Source organism: Peromyscus californicus, unplaced genomic scaffold (assembly GCF_007827085.1).
Source record: "Peromyscus californicus insignis strain IS unplaced genomic scaffold, ASM782708v3 Scaffold_8__1_contigs__length_139910024, whole genome shotgun sequence".
NCBI lineage: Eukaryota > Metazoa > Chordata > Mammalia > Rodentia > Cricetidae > Peromyscus > Peromyscus californicus.
In genome coordinates this window covers 74,264,259-74,287,588 of record NW_026294606.1, presented here as the reverse complement: position 1 = coordinate 74,287,588, position 23,330 = coordinate 74,264,259, and the positions used below count along the sequence as shown (strand labels likewise).

Genomic DNA, 23,330 nt, shown 5'->3' with positions numbered 1-23,330 from the left:
TGGAAAACATGGCCAATTAAACTCTGCAATGATGCAGCTCAGTTAAGAATAATCACGCCAGGCGGTGGTGGCGCACGCCTTTAATCCCAGCACTCGGGAGGCAAAGGCAGGCGAATCTCTGTGAGTTCGAGGCCAGCTTGGTTTTCAAAGCGAGTTCCAGGAAAGGTGCAAAGCTACACAGAGAAACCCTGTCTCCAAACCAAAACAAACAAACAGAATAATCACCCTGCAGTCCATTCTGAGAGGTGGCTTCAGATTGTGCTTCACTGTTCCTGGAAGGGGCGCCATAGCTTTCTAGACCTGGCTACATGATCTCAGTGGGAAATTCTTTCCCCTCATGGTGTTTCTGGGGCTTTTGTCATTGTCCCACATCAGTTTTCCATTTTCAACATCAGCCCCACCTAACTGATAGAACTTGTTCCAGGAGCCCACAAGTCAACACTCCAGAAAAATTATAAACTGAAGTTAGTCTTGCTTAAGACTTGGACATATAGAAGTCCCTCTACTATTGACAAGAGGAGAATACTAAACATTAGCAAAATACAGAACCTACTCCAAGCTGCAGTGTCTTGGTTTCTAATGATACTGATATTCATAAAGATAAAACCCTGCATCCAAAAATGTGACTCTTATTAAGTATTTTCCAAAATATACAAGTTTACACAGTGAGCCTTGTAGTTAGAACCACAAGATCAGGACAAAATGAAAATGGAGCAGATGAAAACCACTCCAAGCAGGAGATTTTTCTTTGTTTTCCCAAATAGTGAACTCTTCAAGAAAACCTAGGTTGTAATTTCCAATTCACATCATCACAGAGAGGACTAAAAGGGAGTTCCTGCTGCTTAGATTCTCCAATTCACACCACCACAGAAAAGGACAGAACAGGGGTTCTTAGTGCTTAGACTCTCCAATTCACACTAGCACAGAGGACTGAAGGGGGTTCCGGCTGCGTAGACTCTCCAATTCCCAACAGCACAGAGAAGGACGAAAAGGGAGTTACTGGCGCTTAGACTTCAGGTGTGATGTGCACTGACTACTGCTTCTTGAAGAGACCAACACCACCAGAGGAGCTTAGAGAAGTGTGAACAGTTCGACAATAGCTCTTGTATAATATATACTACCCCACCAAAAACCCTCTAATCCCTGCCCAAAACCAAAAGCCCTTACTTTCAGCTTAAATACCTGTAAAAGCTACAGAACTTCTCCATCTCTTTCAGTTAATTTTAGTTTGAAGTCTATTTTGTTAGATATTAGGATAGCTACCAGCTTGCTTCTTAAGTCCATTTGATTGAAAAGTCTTTTCTCAACCCTTTACCCTGAGGTAGTGTCTGTCTTTGAAGTTGAGGTGTGTTTCTTGTATGCAGCAGAAGGATGGATCCAGTTTTTATATCCATTCTGTTAGCCTGTGTCTTTTTATTGGTGAATTGAGTCCATTGATATTAAGAGATACTAATGACCAGTGAATGTTAATTCCTGTTATTTGGGGGGGGGGGGGTGGTAGTGGTATGTGTGTATTTCCTTTCTTTGGGATTTGCTGTTGTGGGATTATCTATTGCCTATGTTTTTGTGAGTGCATCTAACTTCCTTGGGTTGGAGTTTTCCTTCTAGTGCTTTCTGTAGGGCTGGATTTGTGGATAAGTATTGTTTAAATCTGGTTTTGTCATGGAATATCTTGTTTACTCCATCTATGGTGACTGAAAATTTTGCTGAGTATAGTAGTCTGGGTTGGCATCCATGGTCTTGTAGTGTCTGCATAATTTCTGTCTAGGTCCTTTTGGCTTTCAGAGTCTCCATTAAGAAATCAGGTGCCAGAGATCCATAGCCAAGCACCAGGCCAAGCTCCAGGAATCCAGTAAAAAAGAGGGAGGAAGGATTATATGAGCAAGAGGGGTTCTGGATCATGATGGGGAAATCTACAGAGACAACTGAACCAAGCTTGTGGGAACTCACGAACTCTAGACTGACAACTGTGGAGCCTGCATGAGACCAAACTAGGCCCTCTGCATGTTGGAGACAGTTGCGTAGCTTGGTCTGTTTGAGGGGCCCCTGGCAGTGGGATCAGGATCCATCCCTGGTGCATAAGCTGACTTTTTGGAGCCCATTCCCTATGGTAGGACACCTTGCTCAGACTTGATGCAGTGGGGGAGGGGCTTGGTCCTGCCTCAACGGAATGTACCAGACTTTGCTGACTCCCCATGGGAGGCCTTACCCTTCTGGAGGAGTGGATGGGAGGTGGGTCAGAGGGAGGAAGGCGAGGGGAAGCAGGAGGAGAGATGGGTGGGGAACTATGGTTGGTATGTAAAATGAAAAATTTTTTTTAAATAAATATTTTTTTTATTAATTTATTTTGCAATACAATTCAGTTCTACATATCAGCCACGGATTCCCTTGTTCTCCCCCCTCCCGTCCCCCTCACCTTCCCCCCAACCCCCCCCCATTCCCATCTCCTCCAGGGCAAAGCCTTCCCCACAGACTGAGGTCAACCTGGTAGACTCAGTCCAGGTAGGTCTAGTCCCCTCCTCCCAGGCCGAGCCAAACAATCCTGCATAGGCCCCAGGTTTCAAACAGCCAACTCATGCAATGAGCACAAGATCTGGTCCCACTGCCTGGATGCCTCCCAAACAGATCAAGCCAATCAACTGTCTCATCCATTCAGAGGGCCTGATCCAGTGGGGACCCCTCAGCCATTGGTTCATAGTTCATGTGTTTCCATTCATTTGGCTATTTGTCCCTGTGCTTTATCCAACCTTGGTCTCAACAATTCTCGCTCATATAAACCCTCCTCATTCTCGCTAATTGGACTCCCAGAGATCCACCCGGGGCCTAGTCATGGATCTCTGCATCCAGATCCCTCAGTAGTTGGATGAGGTTTCTAGCACAACAATTAGGGTGTTTGGCCATCCCATCACCAGAGTAGGTCAGTTCAGGCTGTCTCTGGACCACTGCCAGCAGTCTGTTGTGTGGGTATCTTTGTGGATTTCTGTGGGCCTCTCTAGCACTTTGCTTCTTCCTATTCTCATGTGGTCTTTATTTACCATGGTCTCCTATTCCTTGTTCTCCCTCTCTGTTGTTGATCCAGCTGGGATCTCCCGCTCCCCCAAGCTCTCTTTCCCTCAACCCTCGCCTTTCATTACCCCCACTCATGTCCAGGCTGTTCATGTAGATCTCATTCCATTTCTCTGTCATTGGGTGATCCCTGTGTCTTTCTTGGGGTCCTGTTTTCCAGGTAGCCTCCCTGGTGATGTGAGTAGCAGACAAGTCATCCTTGTTTCATGTCAAATGGCCGAAAGACATTTAAGGAACTGCTCAACATCCCTAATCATCAGGGAAATGCAAATCAAAACAACTCTGAGATACCACCTTACGCCTGTCAGAATGGCTAAGATCAAAAACACTGAAGACACCTTATGCTGGAGAGGATGTGGAGCTAGGGGAACTCTCCTCCACTGCTGGTGGGAATGCAAGCTTGTACAACCACTTTGGAAATCAATATGGCGCTTTCTTAGAAAATTGGGAATCAATCTCCCCCAAGATCCAGCTATGCCACTCTTGGGCATATACCCAAGAAATGCTCAACCACACCATAAGAGCACTTGTTCAGTTATGTTCATATCAGCATTGTTTGTAATAGCCAGAACATGGAAACAACCCAGATGCCCTTCAACTGAAGAATGGATAAACAAAATGTGGTACATATACACAATGGAATACTACTCAGCAGAGAAAAACAATGGCATCATGAGGTTTGCAGACAAATGGATGGATCTAGAAAAAATCATCCTGAGTGAGGTAACCCAGACTCAGAAAGACAAACATGGTATGTACTCACTCATAGCAGGATACTAGACATGAAATATTTTTTAAAGCCACAGAACTGGAAGGGAGCAGGTTCTAAGGCAAAATATGCATTGTCTTACTTTTTCCTTTCTTTAAAAAAAAAAAAAAAGCTTACGTTATGGGTTTGAGTGTTTTGTTGGCATGTATGTGTGTGCACCACATATGTACCTGGAACTGGCAGAGACCAGAAGAGGGCCCTAGATCTCCTGTAACTTGAGTTACAGGTAGTTGTGAATGGCCATGTGAATGCTGGAAACTGAACCCAGGTCCTCTGCTCAGCAGCCAATCTCTAACCACCAAGCCCTCTCTTCGGTCCCTCATTTCAGCTTCTTGATATTACTTTTGGAGCCTTGAACTTCTTGCTACAACATTTTCAAATAAGTCATTGAAGTGTCAATTGTTCTAAAGAATATGCTTTTCAAATTTTTCTATAAGAAAAATATATGTACTAATAAATACATAAATACATAATAAAAATATATAATCCTAAAAGTCACATATTTCAACCTAATCTTTGTTCATTGGAATAGAAAGCAGTATTGTTTCTTGAAATAATTTATTTGAAAGCTCTAAAAATACGCAAGACTCAGAAAATTAATATTGCTGGTGCAATGAAAATAAATCAGTCTTCTAAAAGTAGTTATTGGTAATATAATCATCTAGTTAAAAAAATGAATTTCAAGCCAGGTGGTGGTGGTACACACCTTTAATCCCAGCACTCATGAGGCAGAGCCAGGCGGATCTCTGTGAGTTCAAGGCCAGCCTGGTCTACAAAGCAAGATCCAGGACAGGCACCAAAACTACAAAGAAACCCTGTATCAAAAAAAAAAAAAAAAAAAAAAAAAAAAAGAATTCCATACGGAAAGAAAAATGGCTCAAAGATTATTACAAGCTGAAAAGGGTCCATCTTTCTGTTTCTAGACAGACTATTCACTGAAGCCAGTACCCACACCAAAGCAAGGCTGCCTAGAAATGGTCCTTCTTAGACCAATAGCCACAGTGGAACATCGGGGGCGGGGAGACACCCACGCTAGCTAAAGACAATGCAAAGTGGTCATACGCAATTGCCATGGACATAATAACCAAGTTAGGACAATCACCAATCATCAGTTGAAGCTGATATGCTTGAAACTGCCAGAGTCATCCAGAGGAAAGTAAAGCCTCAGAAACATTCAAAACCATAGGAGGACCAAATAGGGGCAGAAGGTTTTACCAAAGCAAAAGGAATCATACATATGAAGACCCAGTCAGGTAGGAGTGGAGGTAAAAAGATGAGCTATAGCAGCTTGGCTTTGTGGGGGTATATAGACATGGAAGAGATGTGAGAACATGTGTGAGGAACTAAGGAGGTGAAATGGCATTGCAGGAACACGATGGAGCTGGAATAGATTTAGAGCAGCAGTTCTCAACCTGTGGGTTGTGACCTCTTTGGGAGTCAACTCTTTCACGGGGGTTGCCTAAGACCATCCTGCATATCAGATATTTACATTATGATTCATAACAGTAGCAAAATTACAATTAGGAAGTAGCAACGAAAATAAGTTTCTGGTTGGGGTCACCACAACATAAGGAACTGTATTAAAGGGTTGCAGCATTAGGAAGGTAGAGAACCACTGGATTTAGAGGGACATGGAAGAGTATTGAGGTGCCAGGGTACTGGGGGAGGGAGAATTGAGGGATGTTGTGATAAAGAGAATGGGCATGGATAAAGCTATGTGTGATGTGTAGGGGAGTGTGGGACTTTGGCAGATTATTGGGAGTATGATGATCTTGGTGGTATCTGAGTGATGTGTAATAGCATGGTTTGTTGGGTGTGCACATGATGCACATGCAAGGGGATTATATCCATATATGTTCATACATATACCACCTATAACCACATTGGCACAAAGAAGTACTTAGTGGCAAACATATACACACTGTGCACAACTGCCATTCACAACTGGAAAAAGTTCAAATTAAAGATGTTGGTTATGACTTTGTAAAAACACCCTCCTATTTAAAGTAAACTGAGTCAACTTTCCTTACAAATTTTTGGAGTCAACATTGGGATATTCCAAGTGTTAACGATCAGAAAACTGGAATTCTGTGCGTTTTTTCACAGCATTTTTGGACCTTAGAGACAGATTAGTGAGAAGATATTCATTAGTATGCCATCACATTTCTCCTTTGAAACTGCAAAAGGCAAGTGACAAGGGTCATTGCTATTGTCAAAGTTTCCTGAACATAAACGACCAATATTTTGCAGAAGTATGATCTTGGTTCTTTCTCAATAGATAAATGAAACAATCAAGCACGGGTGGGAGTGGGAAGGAGGAAAATATGCACAACTGTAACCAATCCCTTTCCAGGTCTCTGTGTATAATTCTCTCCTTGTTTTCCAAATTTCCCTGCCATACCTGCTCTACTACATTTTAGCAGATGGCAACATGTCTGAATGGATCCCACAAATGTGACAATAAGCATCGCAGTGCACTAAAAGACGCTTGCTCTGTTTGGTCCCGCCGGGACTGTTTTCTCATTTCGTGATTGTTGCACATTTCTAGCTCATTTTGAAGAATGAAATCAGCCTTTACTTAAAGTCAAATTTCAGCCACAACCTTGCTTTTCGCCTTGTCTAAAGAGTCCCCCAAACAGTTACTCTGTAAAAATGTTCTTTTCTCTCCTCTTTCGGTTCATTTGACAGAACTGAGATCTGTACAGATTCTGTTTTCTCATTAGGATTCTCATGGTCATTCACCCACACAAATAAAACATGTGTGAGAACCATTCAAGCCTTTGCTTCCAATTTCAGAGGATCTAATCCTGGTATTCTTACCTCTGAGTTGTTAAGATGGCATTTGTGAGTTCCTGAAAACCAGCCATCACTCGAACATTGGTCAATGTCCACTTTCTGAAGATTTATATCAACTTTCATCACACCCCTAAAATGAAAAAGATAAAAAGAAAAAAGTTAATCTGAGCCTTTAAATTTTCTAAGCATGTTCTGCCCTGGAAATCAGACAGATGTAAAGAATGTCCTAAGTTGTTCGCACTACCCACTAAGATTTAACTCAGGCTTACTCAGTGAAGAGACACAGGAGGACAAACCAGCAAATACTCACTTTGTTCAGCTTGCAAAGGTAAGGACTTGGTACTTTCACCATCTTTGGCCACTTCGTGTAGGACCTGGCACATAACAGGTGCTCAGTAAATAGCTGAAGATTGACTAAACCAGACAATATGATTGTGGAAATAGCAGAAAACTTGACTCTAAAATAACACCTGCCCCAAAAATACCTTCTTTAAAGTGAATATGGTCAAATATTAATCTCATTTCTTTCTACTGCTATAATCCTCATACTGTGGTGGGAGGTCAGAGAGGTTGGGGGTAACTAGGGAGGTAACAGAATAAAAAGCATCTCTTTCCACTGATCTTCTATAAGTTACATAAATGCATAGATGATAGATTAGGTGGGTATGTACAATGTGCTGTAAAATATATGATATAGGAATTAGTATTAGTAGCTAAGATTAGGATAAAAGAACCTGTGCTCACTTTGACCAGCTATCAAGAGTTGTTGGCAAACCACTGCCAACACCACCAATGTTATAAACGTATTAGTCAATAAATTCTGACATCGTGGGTAGACACAAACATATCCATCTATGTTTCTGACATAGTGCACATGACAGATAATGAATGATAGTTATAATAAATTCTACAATATGTGCTGGTTTGTTTTTTTGTTTTTGTTTTTGTTTTGTCAACTTGACAGAGGCCAGGGTCATCTGGGAAGAGGGAACCTCAACTGAGAAAACGCTTCTATCAGATTGACTCAGATTGAGTGGTTGGCTAGACTGTGGGGCATTCTCTTGGTTAATGATTGATGGGGGAAGGTCCAGTCCAATATAGTGGTACCATCCCTGAGCAGATGGTCCTGGACTATCCAAGAAAGCAAGCTGAACAAACCATGGCAAGCAAACCAGTAAGTAGTATTCCTCCATGGTCCCTGTTTCAGTTGCTGCCTACAAGTTCTTGACTTGGCTTCCCTCAGTGATGGACTGTGATCTGGGACATAGAAGCCAAATTAACTCTTTCCTCCCCAAATTGTTTTTGTTCATGGTGTTTACCTCGGCAAACTAGGACAGGAAACATTACAAAGGAAGAAATGTTACGGTGGAGGGGAACAGGCCAAAGGGATGAGAGGAGACCCAGATAAAATTACCACTGGAATAATTACAGCCCTTCATATCCACACCTTTCAGCACCAGCATCAAGAGGTTTCCCACTGGACTATTATTATTGACTATTACATTTTAGTATTCTCCCTTGAATGCCTCATTATAAAGCATAAATTAACCAAAAACCTATTTTTACTTGTGTCAAAACTGCTAGAAATAATGAGTTCAGGGTTTGTTTGTTTTTTTCCCAGCTATTTGCAACACCAACAAGAGCTTAGTGGCAAGACGGGCCAAATGTCTTGCTCGCTCAGCACCATGGTCACCAGTGGGAACTGCAGGAGGCTGCCATTATTCTGCAGTTTTTCCTTGAAGAAAATTGGCTTCCGAAATAAGTAGCGTACTGGTTGAGAACGCTCTCCCATAATTTCAAGTTCGTATATAGAAATCAAAAAGTCGCCGCGGACTTTCAACCCAGCCACGAAGCACTTTAGGTTCGCTACAAACCACCAGAGGTAAATGAGCCATGCGTTCACCAGATGGGAGATCAGCGCTGACTCATCTTCATTAGGGCCTCCTTGGTGCCTGGAGACCCACTGAGCCCTGGGGAAGGTGCTGCAGACTTCCGGAGAGGGAGGTGACGTTTAGGGAGACTCGGTTAGGGGGATAGCTCTCTTACTGTGGAACAGCAGACAGTTTGAAGGAACAGAACGCAGAGACCCAAAAGCGTAAGATCCCCCATTCAGAGGCCAGCTCACATCCCCAGGATGCCTGCACCCTGAGTCCCTGAGGCAAAGTCTCTGGGGCGGAAGTGCTGTTTCTTCCTTCCACATCCAGGAAGCTCCACAGGCCGCCAGGAAATGACTGGTTTAAATGTCTCAGGGATGGAAAATGAGGGCCAGAAAAAGCCTATTGGTGAGCTCCAGAGTTTGGAAAACAACAAATGCTGTACTCCTAAGCCCCTTGGTGCTCCACAGACCAATGTGTGTTCCCCTACTTGTTGCTGGGCGCGGGGGGGGGGAGGGGGGGAGGCGTCTAGAACAAGCCCCAAATTCCTTTCATCCTTGACAGTTCTAATATTCTGTCACCGTGAATAGGCTTTCGTGTGAGAGCCACTGCCAAGTGCTGTAAGCTGGCTTCCCACATTTTTCGTGTATTCTGACATTTCTGTCCCATTGCTACTAACTGGTTTCAGCACTAACTGGGCCGCTAACTGGTTTCAGCACTAACTGGTTTCAGATCTTCATCTCTAACCCGAGTAACAGCTTTTTAAATAATAGCGGTTTGGTTCTGTCTGGCCTTGTTCCAGGTGGTGGTCCCAGTGTGAAGTTTATAAAGTTCAGAGCTTACACATTCATAATAGTTTGACCTTTGTCCTGACAGATGTATTATAATTTTTGATGGATGCACACCACGGACGCGCAAAGTATTACCAGAGGCTAATTCTATCCCCCAACTGGCTACAGCAATAACTTAGTGTTTGAACTCATTTTCCTGGTGCTGTGATAAACAGCATGACCAGAAAGCAAGTTGGGAGAAGGAAGGGTTCATTTATCTTATACTTTACAGTCCATCACCAAGGGAAGCTGAGGCGGGAACCTGGAGGCAGAAACTGAAGCGGAGACAATGGAGGAACACTGCGTATTGGCTTGTTCCCCTTGACTTGCTCAGCCTGCTTTCTTTTATAACCCAGGACCACCTGCCCAGGGGTGACACCTTGTCCCATGAGCTGGGCTTTCCCACATCAATCATCAAGCAAGAAAATGTCCTGCAGACTTGCCTACAGGCCAGCCTGGTGGAGGCAATTCCTCAGTTGAGGTTCCCTCTTCCCAGGTGACTCTACTTGTGTCAAGCTGACCAAAACTAACCCTCACTGTTAGTTTCCGCCCAAGTAGCAGCCTGCCTCTGCCACCAAAGCAGCTACGCCATCACCTGTCGCCAGGTGCCTTTCCACCACCCGCTATGACATGTGCGCCCTTTGAAGTGTCCGCCAGAGCACAGCTCGCTCTCTCGTCTCTCTTGCCTCTTGCTCCTCTCTTGCTTCTCTTCTTCCTCTTGTCTCTTTGTCTGCCTACCTCTCTCACGTCTCCACTCTGACATGGTCTTTCACTCTTCCCTTTCCCCCTCCCCCTTTCCCCAATAAACCTCTTGCACAAACTCTTGTGCATGGCGTGTTTGCTTAGCCGCATACCTTGGCGGGGCCCACTGAAGGGTATGTTCATATTTTCACAGGTCATTACTAGGCCAACGTTGTCACACTTCCTACCTATTGTGTGACAATGTCCCTTTTGTTCTACCTGCAATAGTACTTCCCACGTTGTCCTTTTGTTTCGTTTTGGGTTTTGTTTTGTTTTGTTTTCAGGCAGGGTTTCTCTGTGTAGCCCTGACTGTCCTGGAACCCACTCTGTAGATCAGGCTGGCCTCAAACTCAGAGGTCCACCTGCTTTTGTCTCCGAAGTACTGGGATTAAAGGTATAACCAACCACCCAGCTCTTCATTGTCTTTCAAGAGTCACCAACAGGTTCCAGCTTGACCCAAAACTAGTGCCACATATTTTGTTATGGCAGTAGCCCGCAGACTCAGAGTCTGTTCTGGTTAACTATTGGTGGAAGGGATGACCTGATGTAACTGATCAATTGATCTACCAGCCCCTGCTTTCATCAACTCTGTATTTCAGCACACTTTATTTTAATAGTATGTAATTTTTTGTTATTGAAAATAGATTTTTTTTCATCCAATATATTCTGATCATTACTCTAAGGCAAATGTGGAGGAAGAACTGTCTGATTCCTTCTAACTGACAAAGAGCTACTTTTTGCTCTTTTTTTAAATCTCTTTATAGTTGTGTTGTTAAAGCATACATGCCACAAAATTTATCAACTTAACAACTTTTAAATATCCAAGTCAGTTGTATTAAGCATTTTCACACTGCTGTATTGTACAGCCAACCGACAGGCCTCTTGCTTTTGCAGAATTATGACTACACTCACTGCAATTCACCATGCCCCTTCCTGCCCAGCTCCTAGAGCAGAATCACCTCTCTAATTTTTGTTTCTTTCCTCTTGCATTTTTATTGGTGGCCCATGCTGCTTAGGGTAATGCTTCAATTCATCCGTGTGGTAGCATGTATCAGGATTTCCTTTCTTGAAAGATGAGAGATATTCCTCATTTTATTTATTCATTTACGAGTAGGCATTAGGCATGTAAATAATGCTGTTATGAAGCAGCTTCATATTTTTAGCAACATTTAAAAGAAATATTAAAAGCCTGATCTGTGGTGTTTGAAAATAAAACTGTTTCCTATCCTTAGTGTCTCCTAGCAAAAGATTCTCATAATATATATTAGGGTCAGAGCAGAGAACCACCACAGAATGGAGCAATGACAACCTTTAAGGCCTAACAATAGATCTAAGACAATGCTTCTTGAACATTTCTGTCCAAAGGTCTGCCAGTGGTCAAATGATGTGCTTCTGGGCAGCAACTGAACAAAAGGAATCCCCGCATTCTGAAGGTTTATTGCACAGTGCCAATGGGGCCCAGGGTTATTTCATTATGTTCATTATTGTTGCCAGGCTGTTGGTCCACTTCTTTTTGAGACAGAGTCTTCTGTTGCCCAGACTGGTCTCAAACTCCCTATGTAGCTGAGGATAACCTTGGACTTCTGATTATTTTGTCTCTATCTTTAAGTGTTAAGATTAGCAGCATGGCCAGCCAGTACATCCAGTTTTGTAAGATGCTAAGGGTCAAACCCAGGACTTTATGTATACTAGGCAAACACTCTACCCACTGAGCTCTAGTCCCAGCTCCAAGACCCAGAGTTTCTAAAACAAAAGGAAAATGCTACGTCAATGAAATCTGTAAGTATGGTTTCTTTCTGGTAGAATGCAATGCAGTAATATTCATAGAATAACCACAGGAGCCCTCAACAAAGAAATTTCTCTTTGCCACAAAGACCATCACAGAAAACCACAACTGATTAAAATGCAAACAACAAGAAATTGTGTGATTCCCAGTCCAAACTGATACATCCACAACACAACTTCAACAGCCAAGGCTCAGGGATCATTGAGGAAGACGGAGTAGAAAGACTCTAAGAGCCAGAGGAAATGATAGCTTCTAGAAATGTCATCAAGACTATACCCATGAGGTCTAATCAACATGGCTGCTGAAACCAAACCTGAACAATGACACTAATGGACATGCTAACAGAGAAGGGGAAATCTCAGTGGGCCTCAACCCTTGATAGAGAACTACCAGCAAAAGGGAATGCTAAGAGCAGGATAAATGGTCTTCCCTGGGAAGAGTACTGCTATTGACTATCCAATATCAAATGGTCAATCCTGAGATCATATACATATAGGTAACACTATACAGATGGAGCAGGTTGTATTTATGTATTTAAGAATATATTTAATAGATTTATATATGTCTGTGTGTAATAGCAATTTTCAAAGAGGCCATGAATTTGAGAAAGAGCAAGGGAATGCATAAGAGGTTTAAGGGGAGGACAAAGAAGGGGGAAATGATGTAATTTTAATGTCAAAAAATAACTTAGAAACAATTTTTAAAAACCCTATTATCAATTTATAAAAGAATACACACAGCTGTCAGGTTTTGACATAAATAGGAGCATCAGCATCTTGATTGACAGGGGAACACACAACATTTTAGAGCATAGCTCCCAGTCTCTTGAGGTCAGCAAGCAGGCTAAGACAGCTACACAGATTCACTTCCTTGGGGAGGGAAGGATAATTCAGAGGATCTGAACAAGAGCCCAGAGGGGAAAGCTAAAACCTTTGAGGAAGTATTCTGAGGGAGAAAAACTGGGTCCTAAGGAATGACCTGGTGACATGTACACAAATAGATTTCAAAATTGCCACAGGTGAGGGGCCACTGCTCCTATCTTGTCATGTGGCCTCTGAACTGGAGGCCTGTCACAGTTATCCTAGCCTTTTACCTCAGGGTTTGTTGGTAGGTAGCTGGCAGAAGGAACGCAAACTGCCTTATAGGTCTCTAGACTATGTTTCGAAGAACCACACACATGGAACCCCACCCTCACCTGGACCTAAGAGCCTGGAGTGGACAGCTGTCTTCCTGAGAAGGAGTGAGCATATTTTTCATTAAGGAGATGAGCTACCAGCAGGAAGTTTCAGTGCATGCTCATTGTTTCAACATTTAGGGGGCTGAGGTGGGGGAATCTTGAGTTCCAGACCGGTCTGGACTATGCAGTGAAATCCTGTCTAAAAATTAGAAAGTAAATAAAAGGCTGAAGCTAAACAATGGTCATACTAGATTCTAAAAAGGATGAATATTTACAGGTCCATACTCCTAGATACAACAAGATAAAATGAATGAGGCACAAAGGATACTTTCTTAAAGAAGAATTTCAGTTGAGAAATATACAAGGAATGAGAGAAATAGAAAATTCATCATTAGAACATTATATTGAGGATGATAACGTAGCTGAGTGATACAGTGTGGTTGCTTAGAATGCACACCTGGGTGAGATGCCTAGTACAGAAAAAAAAGAAAGAAAAAGAAAAAAACAACATAGTAATAATTATTGCAACTAAGACCTGCTGAACATTAGTGGAAAAAATCCTTAAGAAAAAACAGGATATTTGAATAACCTCAAAATATCTAGCCTAAGACACTCGTTACTATAGTGGATTTAACATAATATTTAGAATGCTTTGGTATACATTCTTTCTTCCAGGAAGAGGAAAGAACTTCATCTCCCTTTAAATTGAGTTCTAATGTATTGCATCACTAGAGTATATTTTAAAGACAAGGAAAAACTGAGACACTAATGTTGTGGGCTATTACTTTCATTAGACAAAGATGTGTTACATTTGTTTATGCTGCATTTGCTTAATCATGTAAACATGTGTTGCTTTGCCTGCCTAAGGCACCTGATTGGTCTAATAAAAAGCTAAATAGCCAATGGCTAGGCAGTAGAGGGATAGGCAGGGCTGTCAAGTAGAGAGAATAAGTAGGAGGAGCAATCTAGGCTTGAGAGGGAGAGAGAGCAAGGGAGAAAGAGTGGGAGACCCCCAGGACCAGGCAGCCAGGCAGCTGCCAGCCAGCTAGACAGAGTAGGACATACAGAAGGCAAAAAGCCCTGAGGCAAAACATAGATGAAGAGAAACAGGTTAATTTAAGTTAAAGCAAAAAAAGCTAGCCAGAAACGAGCATAAACTAAGGCTGAGCATTCATAAATAATATTAAGTCTGTGTCTTTATTTGGGAGTTTGTTGGTAGCCCAAAATAAAGCCTGCTACACACTAAAGACAGAGGAACATACTAAACAAATGCAGTATGGTGTGTTCACCTTCTAAGGCTGCTCTACTAAGTACCTCAGGCTAGGCAACTTTGAAAGAACTTGATTTTCTCATTATTCTCTAGAGTAGAAGTATAACAAAAAGGTGTTAGCAGTGTTGGTTTCTTCTGAGGCTTCCTTGGCTTATAGGTGATCATCGTGGGGCTTTCCAAGGACTTCCCTCTGTGCCTCTGTCTCATAGGAACACCAAATCTATTGAATTAGCCTACTCCAATGACCTCACTATGACTTAACATCCTCTTTAAAGATGCTGCATGCAATTTCACATTGACATTCGCAATCCTTAGATGCTGGGAGTTAGAACATTAACATACATATTTGAGGGGACACAGTGCAGCCCGTGACATGTGATAAATGATAAACAGTCTCAGTAATGAAAAACTAAGAAGTATGAATGAAATCTGTACTTTGGCTACTTACTAGCTCCTTACACTGGTCATTGCCTAGTGATTACATAAAATGTGTTATTCTGTGAAACAGAATAAAGTACACGGGGATTTGGGGTACTATCTTGGCTAATCCTCTGATCTTTAAAATTATTTCAAAATAGATTTTAGTTAATTATAAAAACCATTTATTGAAAAGATGAAAGAGAAATTATTAAGAAGTCAAAAAATATAGAAATAAATAATACATAAAGTGAAAAGATACAAAGGTATATGTAATATGATTGATTATACTCTAACAAACTTAAAAATGTGGATGACATAGATAAACTGATAGAGAATATGAAATATCAAATTTTCCCCCAAGAGAATTGAGCACAAAGATTCTATTTGACTTTATTTTTAAAAGATGTAACTTTTATTTAGTTCATGGTTTCAGAGGGTTCCATCCATGCTCTCTTGGCTCCATCCTAGAGCAAAACATCATGAACTTAGATGCATGTGAAGAAGGACAATGTCTCCATCATTTAGACAGGAAAGAGGAAAAGAGGAAAGGAGCAGGGAGCAGGCATAACACGGGGCAGCTCATTGAACAATATGAATATGAATGTCTGTGCATCAAAATAAGAAAATCACTACCTGTTATAAACTCACTGTATAAACCCCATGTAATAGTTTTGTGCAAGATAAGTATTGCGATTTTTATGGTTAGAAGTTCCAATTTGTGAGTAAATATTTGCATATTCAAGTTCAATATTGAATAGAGGTTTAAACTATAAATATATTTTGGGTGTCAAAAGAATCAAACGGTAATTTAAAACAAGAAAAATTAACCAAGCTGTTACCATCTTTCACTGAGGCTTCTGGTATCTTCCTTCTCTTGTTCTGTTTCATGGTCCCATCTTGACCAAACTGTTAAGGAGAATGAAGGGCTACTGGCATACTTCCAACACCACACTAGTGTGTCTCAACCTTCCTAGGGTTGTGACCTTTTAGGACAGTTCCTCATGTTGTGGTGACCCCAATCATAAAATTACTTTATTGCTACTTCATAGCTGTAATTTTTTCTACTGTTATAAATCATAATGTAAAATCCGATATGCAGAACATCTGATGTGTGACCCAAAGGGGTTGCAACCCACAGGTTGAAAATCACTGCACTATGCCATTCTGAAGAAAAGAAATTATTCTCAAGTCTTGATTCTAGTAATTAGATTCTCTATTTTAAAAAATGGGGCCAGAGAAATTAATCCTAAAATTAAAATAATGAAATGGAACCCACTGAATTGTCATACCATATCTAATACCACTGTCATACTGTATCTCTTTGTCCAAGTGACTAAATTTTGATTTCCAAGTAAGAATTATGTGTAGAAAATTTAACATCAAACGTAAGTTCTTAATATGATTTGTTTTTTTTTCTTGAATTATAATTACATACATACAAACATACATACAAATTTATAGATATAACCTATTGAGTTCATTTAGAGTTGTTCATATGTATATGTGCATAGGACTAACTGCTTGGGATTGGATAACCTCTTAGGGTCTTATCCTTGTAGAAAACTCATTCTCCCTCTCTTAGCAGTAATTAACGCATGTGGTTTCATCTAGGGATGGGGCCTTGTGAGATTCCGCCATCCACATGGGCATGACAATGGGTGTTGTCATTTTTCTGGTCAACCATGTTCTTGAGATTTCATTGGTGCAACTTCCCTGTCATGTATAGAGGATACAACCTCACAGGAGACATTCTGGTCCTTTGGCTCTTAAACTTTTCCCCCCTGTTTCTGTGATGTTCCCTAAGCCTCGGGTGGAGAAGGAGTGCCATCGATGTATCAACTGTGGTTGGGCACCCCATGGTCAGTTTTTCTCTGCCTTTCAACGAGTTGTAGCTTTCTATGATGGTCCCTGCTGCAAAAAGAAGCTTCTCTGAGCTTCTGCTGAGGAAGTGAGAGCTATATTTACCTGTAAGTATAAGGATAAATACTTAGAATGTGGTTAGAAAACATACTGGTTAGGGAAGAAGCCACAGTAGGTTCTCTGTGGTCCTGAACCTCACCAGCCATGGGTAGTTGGCTGGGTTTACAGTACCAGGCATGAATTCCCTCCCATTGAGCAGGTATTAAGTCCAATTAGTTGTTGGTTGTCCTCAAGATATAAATGCCACTATCACACCTTTCAGATTATCTCATTGTCCTGGTCATTGTGATTTGGGAGTATTAGAGATGACTAGGGCTATTGATTGCTTTTTTTCCCTTGGCAGCTTGCATAACACTTTCTGGTACCATGAAAGTTAGTCCTCAACAATAGGAAGCCCCTAGGTCAGACCCAGATCAAATCCTCTGTCCAAAGTGTGTGGCGTCTTCAGCAGTAGGGCCTTCAAGTTCAACCGAAGCAAACAAGGACAATGGCAGTATAGCCTATATTGTTTTGGGAGTCTCTTGGACTCCCCTGACCAACAACCTGAAAAGATGTTCCCCTTAATAACCCTAAGAATGTTTGGAAAATCCAAAGGGAATCATATTGTTTTGTGTTTATTTACAATGACACACACATGTAAGTGTGCATGTTAAAGCAGTCATGCTATTTGGAGTGACAATGTTCCCTTGAAAAGCCTTGCTACCACCCCAACTTTAGGAAAAATGTTTAAACAGTGTGTGTGTGTGTGTGTGTGTGTGTGTGTGTGTGTGTGTGTGTGAGAGAGAGAGAGAGAGAGAGAGAGAGAGAGAGAGACAGACAGACAGACAGACAGAGAGAGACAGAGAGAGAGAGAGAGAGAGAGAGAGAGAGAGAGACTTTACAAAGTTCAAAACCTAAACTTTTTAATTGGAAAAGTAGAAAATAGAAAAAAAACTAAGCCTGATAATCCTTGCCCCTGGTAAAATTGAACTTGAAAGAGAAACATTCTTTAATATGCTTCCTCTCAAACAGGAGCCTTACTGTATCCACAATGCTTATGTAGCCTGGGAATGAGTCCCAGCCAATTCTATAAGCGCAAAAGCAGAAAGAAATGAGGGAGAAAGAACAGAGGGGACTAAGTTCTCATTTCTGTATATGCCATCATGTGCCTAGCAAATAAATTAATAAATAGAAGAAGAATAAGAATGTCCAGCCAAGTTTGCAGGTACCAGACAAAAGAGGAAAAATCACAAGCACTTCTCTATACCAAAAACCTCCCATTAAAAAATGTAAGTAAAAAGATGACATTTAAATAACAACATAATTCATAAATAGTTTAGTCAAGAACACACAAAACCCCAATGAAAAATTCTGAAATTTCCACAAAGGACAAAATAGATAACCCAAACAAATAGATATCTCACGCTCTAAAAGATGAAAGTGTATTGTGGAAGGGGGAGTCAATTCTCAGCTGGGTGTTAGTACATACCTTTAATTCCAGCACTCAGGAGGCAGAGGCAGGCGGATCTCTGAGTTCAAGGCCAACCTGTTCTACAGAATGAGTTCCAGGACAGCCAGGGCTACACAGAGAAACTCTGTCTCAAAAAAAAAAAAAAAAAAAAAAAAAGTCAATTCTCATTGAATCTCATTGAATTGAGCTATAAATTTAATGTACAACCATTCAAAGTCCTAGATGGATTTTTTAAAGACTTAACAGCTTACTTAAGTTCAAATGGAATAATAAAATCTATGAAAAAGAGGAAAATGTGCCCAAACAAATATTAATAAATATTAAGATTACCTACCAAACCATGGTAGATATATGAAGCTACTGAGAACAAAAGCAAGCTTAGAGACAAGCATGAATATTACACACATGTATGTGATGAGAGATAACAATATTGAGAACATGGTCCTCTAAGTGAGGAAAATAATAATGAGTATTATCTCCCACCCAATACTATTATGCAGAAGTAAATTTAAGCTGTTAAAGATTTGACTATGAAATGTAAAACTATAAAATTAGTGGATGGTACATAGGAGAATAATTTGTGATGATATATCAAAGGGCTTCATGAACAAAACCCCCAATTATAAAACTACAGGCAAAATTTTTATTATATACCACCAGAGTATCTTTGTAATCATGTTCATGGGATGATATTATGGGTAAAGCTAACTAAAATGTGTCAGATTGGAAGCTTTTGCAATTTCTAAAAGCAACAGGGAAATAATATCTTGAAGGCAGCAAGAGCTGCTGCAACACCACAAAAACAGAAGATCCAAAATAGAGAAAATGGCAAAAGATTATGTAGAAGCAAGCCCAACAGACTTGTGAGCATCTAAAGCAATTCCAACAGCATTACCAATCAGAGACATGCTCATTAAAATCACAAGACACTATTTCACATCCACTGGACTGGGAAAGAGTAAAAAGCTATGTAATGCCAAGAGTTGGCAGTACTATGAAGCTACGGAATCCTAATGTGTGTGTGTAGACTTAATACAGCCTTCTAGAGACCATTCTTATGATAGTTAGTACAATTGCATGTACCCCTCACTCTGAACCCAAAAGCCTTCTCTTGACTTTTTCTTTCAAATGCAGGCAGGTACATACAACACAGGCCTCTGTGCAGCAGCAGAGAATGCTCTGGAGAACCTGAAGCTAGGCATGGTAACACAGGCATGTAATCCAAGCATTTTGAAGGTTGAGGAAGGAGACCATAAATTTGAGGCCAGCCTGACTATGTAAAAATGACCCTACCTCAACTAATTAATTTAAAGACAACTATTTGGCAAACTGTGTCAATAAAAATTAAGAAATAATGATATTTATCCCATTTAATTGGAACAATTAGCAAATAGCATGTGAATAATATAATTCCCAGGTTGGTTGCAAAGGATAAGAGAGTCACAGAAAGGATTTGTTTGAAATGGAGAGGAAATGTCTTTTTTTTCCTACCATGTAACCATAGGAGAGTCTAGATTCATGTTTCAGTTACTTTAAGTTTTACCTAAATTCATCTGTGGACACATTCCTTGCCCAGAGCCTCTCATCCAAAGTAGTAGTTGCTCACAAAAGCACTCAGTGCCTCTGCCATCATAGAGCTCAAGCCTGTAACTGAAAAAAGGGCAAACGCATGAGGTCTTAGTGCCAGAGAAAACATCTGGCATGTCTCTACCAAGTGTGACCTCAGAGCTCATGATGTCAGGTATCTGGGTATCTGAGTTATTTGGGAATAAGCTATGGTGTGGACAAAGCCAGGGGTTGAGACACCAAACATGGCTTGAAAACCAAAGGTTAAAAACAAAAGTAGTGTTAGCAATAAAGCAAGATATCTACAATAGTTTTCAGTATAGAAAACCTCACAGAATCATCCTGAGAGGCACTATATACTCCATTTCTCAGATTTTAAAAAAAATGTAGAGTCCTTGAAGTTAATGACTTCTGGAATTGTTAGATAAGGTACTCAGAACTGCACATCTGGCCAGGCAGTAGTGGCTCATGCCTTTAAGCAGGCGGATCTCCGTGAGCTCAAGGCCAGCCTGGTCTACAGAGCGAGATTCAGGACAGGCACTAAAACTATACAGAGAAACCCTGTCTCAAAAGAAACAAAAACAAACAAACAAAAAAAGAACCCTGCACATCTAACTTAACATCTTAATCATTTCCTGTACCCCAGCTACTCCACTTAGCTCAGGAGAGATCACATCATTGTAAGCCTGCCAGAATATTCATTCAATCACCTGACTTTCTAGGCTCATGGTAGGGATGACTTGGGGTATACTAGATGGTGGTATAAAGGCACAGAATGGGGAACTGTTCTTTACCAGATCACACAGTACAGCAGGAAGAAAGAACCAGAAGTCAAAATAAATTTTAACCAGGATAAATTCACTGAGCACTGACTACTCTAGAAGTAGTGTTAGCTGCACAGTAGGGGCAGGTCATTGGTATAGCGCTGGAGGAGTCTGGCATTCTGACAGCCGCTGCTGAGCAACACTGCCTCTTTGTGCTCTCCTTCAGTCCTCAGATGAGGCGTGGTCTGAGGGCTGGAGTATATAGGTGTGGCCCATGCAGGAAGCAGAGGGCCATTTTTAAGGGTTTGTCTATAAGAGGAAAGAATCATGTGTGGACCTAAGAGTTATGTAGTAAGCCAAAGGAAGATTAAAGATGATTAGAAAATGATATTCTACAGAATTTATACATTACCAATGAAGGAAAGAGATGCCCAAAGAAAATAAGAAGTGACCTGTCCTCGCGTGCCACATTCACCAAGCAGTACAAAATTGACAGGCTTTGGTGGGATTGAAGGTGAAAGTAGGTTTGGGGCCTACCTAATGATACAGCTTGTAGAGGCCACCCCCTGCTGAGTGTTCTTGCTGCCAGCATCATTCTACACACACATACATACATGCATACATACATACATACATACATACATACATAGGTAGAGGAGAGAGGGGGTGAGAGTGTTTCATGCAGAACGAATAAGCCTCTCCTGAAGATACTGGTGTTGCTGAAGAGGTGGATGGTAAAAAGCATCCTGTGTTCATGCAGAAAAGTACAGGGTACACAGAAAGCTATTTGCTCATTCTTTCGTAGAAGCATCCCTGATACAGTTGTTCCTTCTCCGGCTGCCAGCTGACTGCTGCAGGTCCTGTCCCCTGCCTTCCCTCCTCTTACAATTACAATGCAGTCATTAAGAGTCAGAATTTTTCTTATGCAAGATTTTCCATTTCTAGTAAAAGCATCTGCTAATATTAAAGCAAAATTAGGGGAAAAATAACTTCAGAACAATCACCAGAGATGCACAATTGAATGTCATTACTAACTTAGCATACAAGAAAATGAAAAATCAATTAAAACAATAATGGTTACTAGGGCCTGGCCAAAAAAAAAAAAAAAAACAGACTCTGTGGCTAATAAAGTAAATATGGTTTGTAAACAGTGCTCTGTTGAACTGGGTACACCAGGTACTATAGCTTATATTTCAAATTTCTAGCCAGGGTTGGTAATGCAGGCCTGTAATCCTAACACTTGGGAGCTAATGCAGAAGCACACTGCAAAATCAAGCCAGCCTGGATCATACAGTAAATTACAGACAAACAGAAGCTACATGGCAAAGCCCTGTCACATGCACAAAATTGAATTAATTCTCCTAATTACAGAGTCCTTTCTAGTTTTCAAAGGACTTTGGCACTTATTACCAATCCATATTTAATAACACCAGCAATACATATTTGTCTTAGTCATAGCTTAAAAGTGCTAAGTAAGATAACATCAAATGTTAATAACTTAGAGTCTGGGAAGATAATTCAGTTAGCAAAGTGTTTGCCATTCGAGCATGAGAACCCGCCTTTGGATTTCCAAGCCTTGTGTAAAGGGCCAGGTGTAGTAATACACAACTTTAATCCTAGTGCTAGAGGGGTGAAGATGAGAGAATCCCTGGAGCTCCCTGGCCAAGAGCTCCAAGTTCATTGAGAAACCTTATTTCAAAAGGCTACGGTGGAGAGTGATAGAGGAAGATATCCAACATAGATCTCCGGCCTCAACATGCACATACACACACATGCCCATGTGCGCACACACAGAACAGCTAACAATTTTCAGACAACAGGACCAGAAAAGTGAGTTCTTATACAACCATTTGAGTCTGCCAAAGTCCTGCAGATGGAAATACCACTTCCTCTTAGAACCAAAACCTACGTTTTCTGCCAACTGCACCTTTGATTCTTTTTTTTTTTTTTGAGATATTCATTCATTTCACACACCGATCAAAGATCCCCCTTCCCTCCTCCTGCTCCTAACCCCCTCCATCTCTCCCACACACACACAGAAGGCAAGGCTTCCCGTGAGGAGGCTCATCCCCTGCCTGAAGACTGCACTAGGTGTCCCATCATAGAAATGGACTCCAAAAAGCCCTCTCATGCAACAGGGATGGGTTCTGATCATACCACCAGGGGGCCCCCAAAGCAGATCAAGTTACATAACTGTCTCCCCATGCAGAGGGCCTAGCCCAGTCCCATGCAGGCTCCACAGCCATTGATCCAACTTTCATAAATTCCCACTAGTTTGGTTTGGTCATCTCTGCAGGTTTCCCCATCATGATCTTCATGCACTTGCTCATAGAATCCCTCTTCTCTCTCTTTGACTGGACTCCTGGAACTCTGCCAGGTGTTTGGCTGTGGATCTCTGCATCTGCTTCCATCAGTCACTGAAGAAAAGCTCTGTTATGACAGTTAGGGTATCCACCAATTTGATCACTGGGGTAAGCCAGTTCAGTTAAGGCACAATCTCCACCATTTCTAGTAGTCCAAGCTCGGATCATCCTTGGGGATTCCTGGCAACTTCCCTAGCACTGGGTTTCCCTATATCCCTGGGATGTCTCCCTCTATCATGGTATCTCTTTCATTGCTTTCCCACTCCATCCCTGTTCCTCTGATTCTTTAAACAGAATTATATAGTCAAGCTAGTAGCAATACAACCTCTATCATGCAATTCAACATCATAAAACAAAATGTCCCAAAGATAATAGTAGAGCAACAATGAAGAAAAAAATCTGTCTGGATGTACCAATCAAATATTTATATAGCAAAAGAGATGTGTTGGGAGAAGCCAGGATCTTGCTGGACATGCCCCAAATGCAAAATCCTGACTTCTCCACTTAGGCTGTTTCTAGGGTTGTGCTCTACAGTAAG

At 41.3% G+C, this 23,330-nt stretch overlaps 1 protein-coding gene across 1 annotated transcript in view; it reads right to left on the bottom strand.

Moving 5' to 3' along the window:
- The window catches only part of Gpr158 (G protein-coupled receptor 158), a 366,630-nt gene that overhangs the window by 323,755 nt on the left and 19,545 nt on the right, over nt 1-23,330 (bottom strand). The window contains exon 2 of the mRNA XM_052728877.1: nt 6,656-6,761. Coding sequence (XP_052584837.1) covers nt 6,656-6,761 — 106 coding nt within the window. The remainder of the gene's footprint in view (nt 1-6,655; nt 6,762-23,330) is intronic.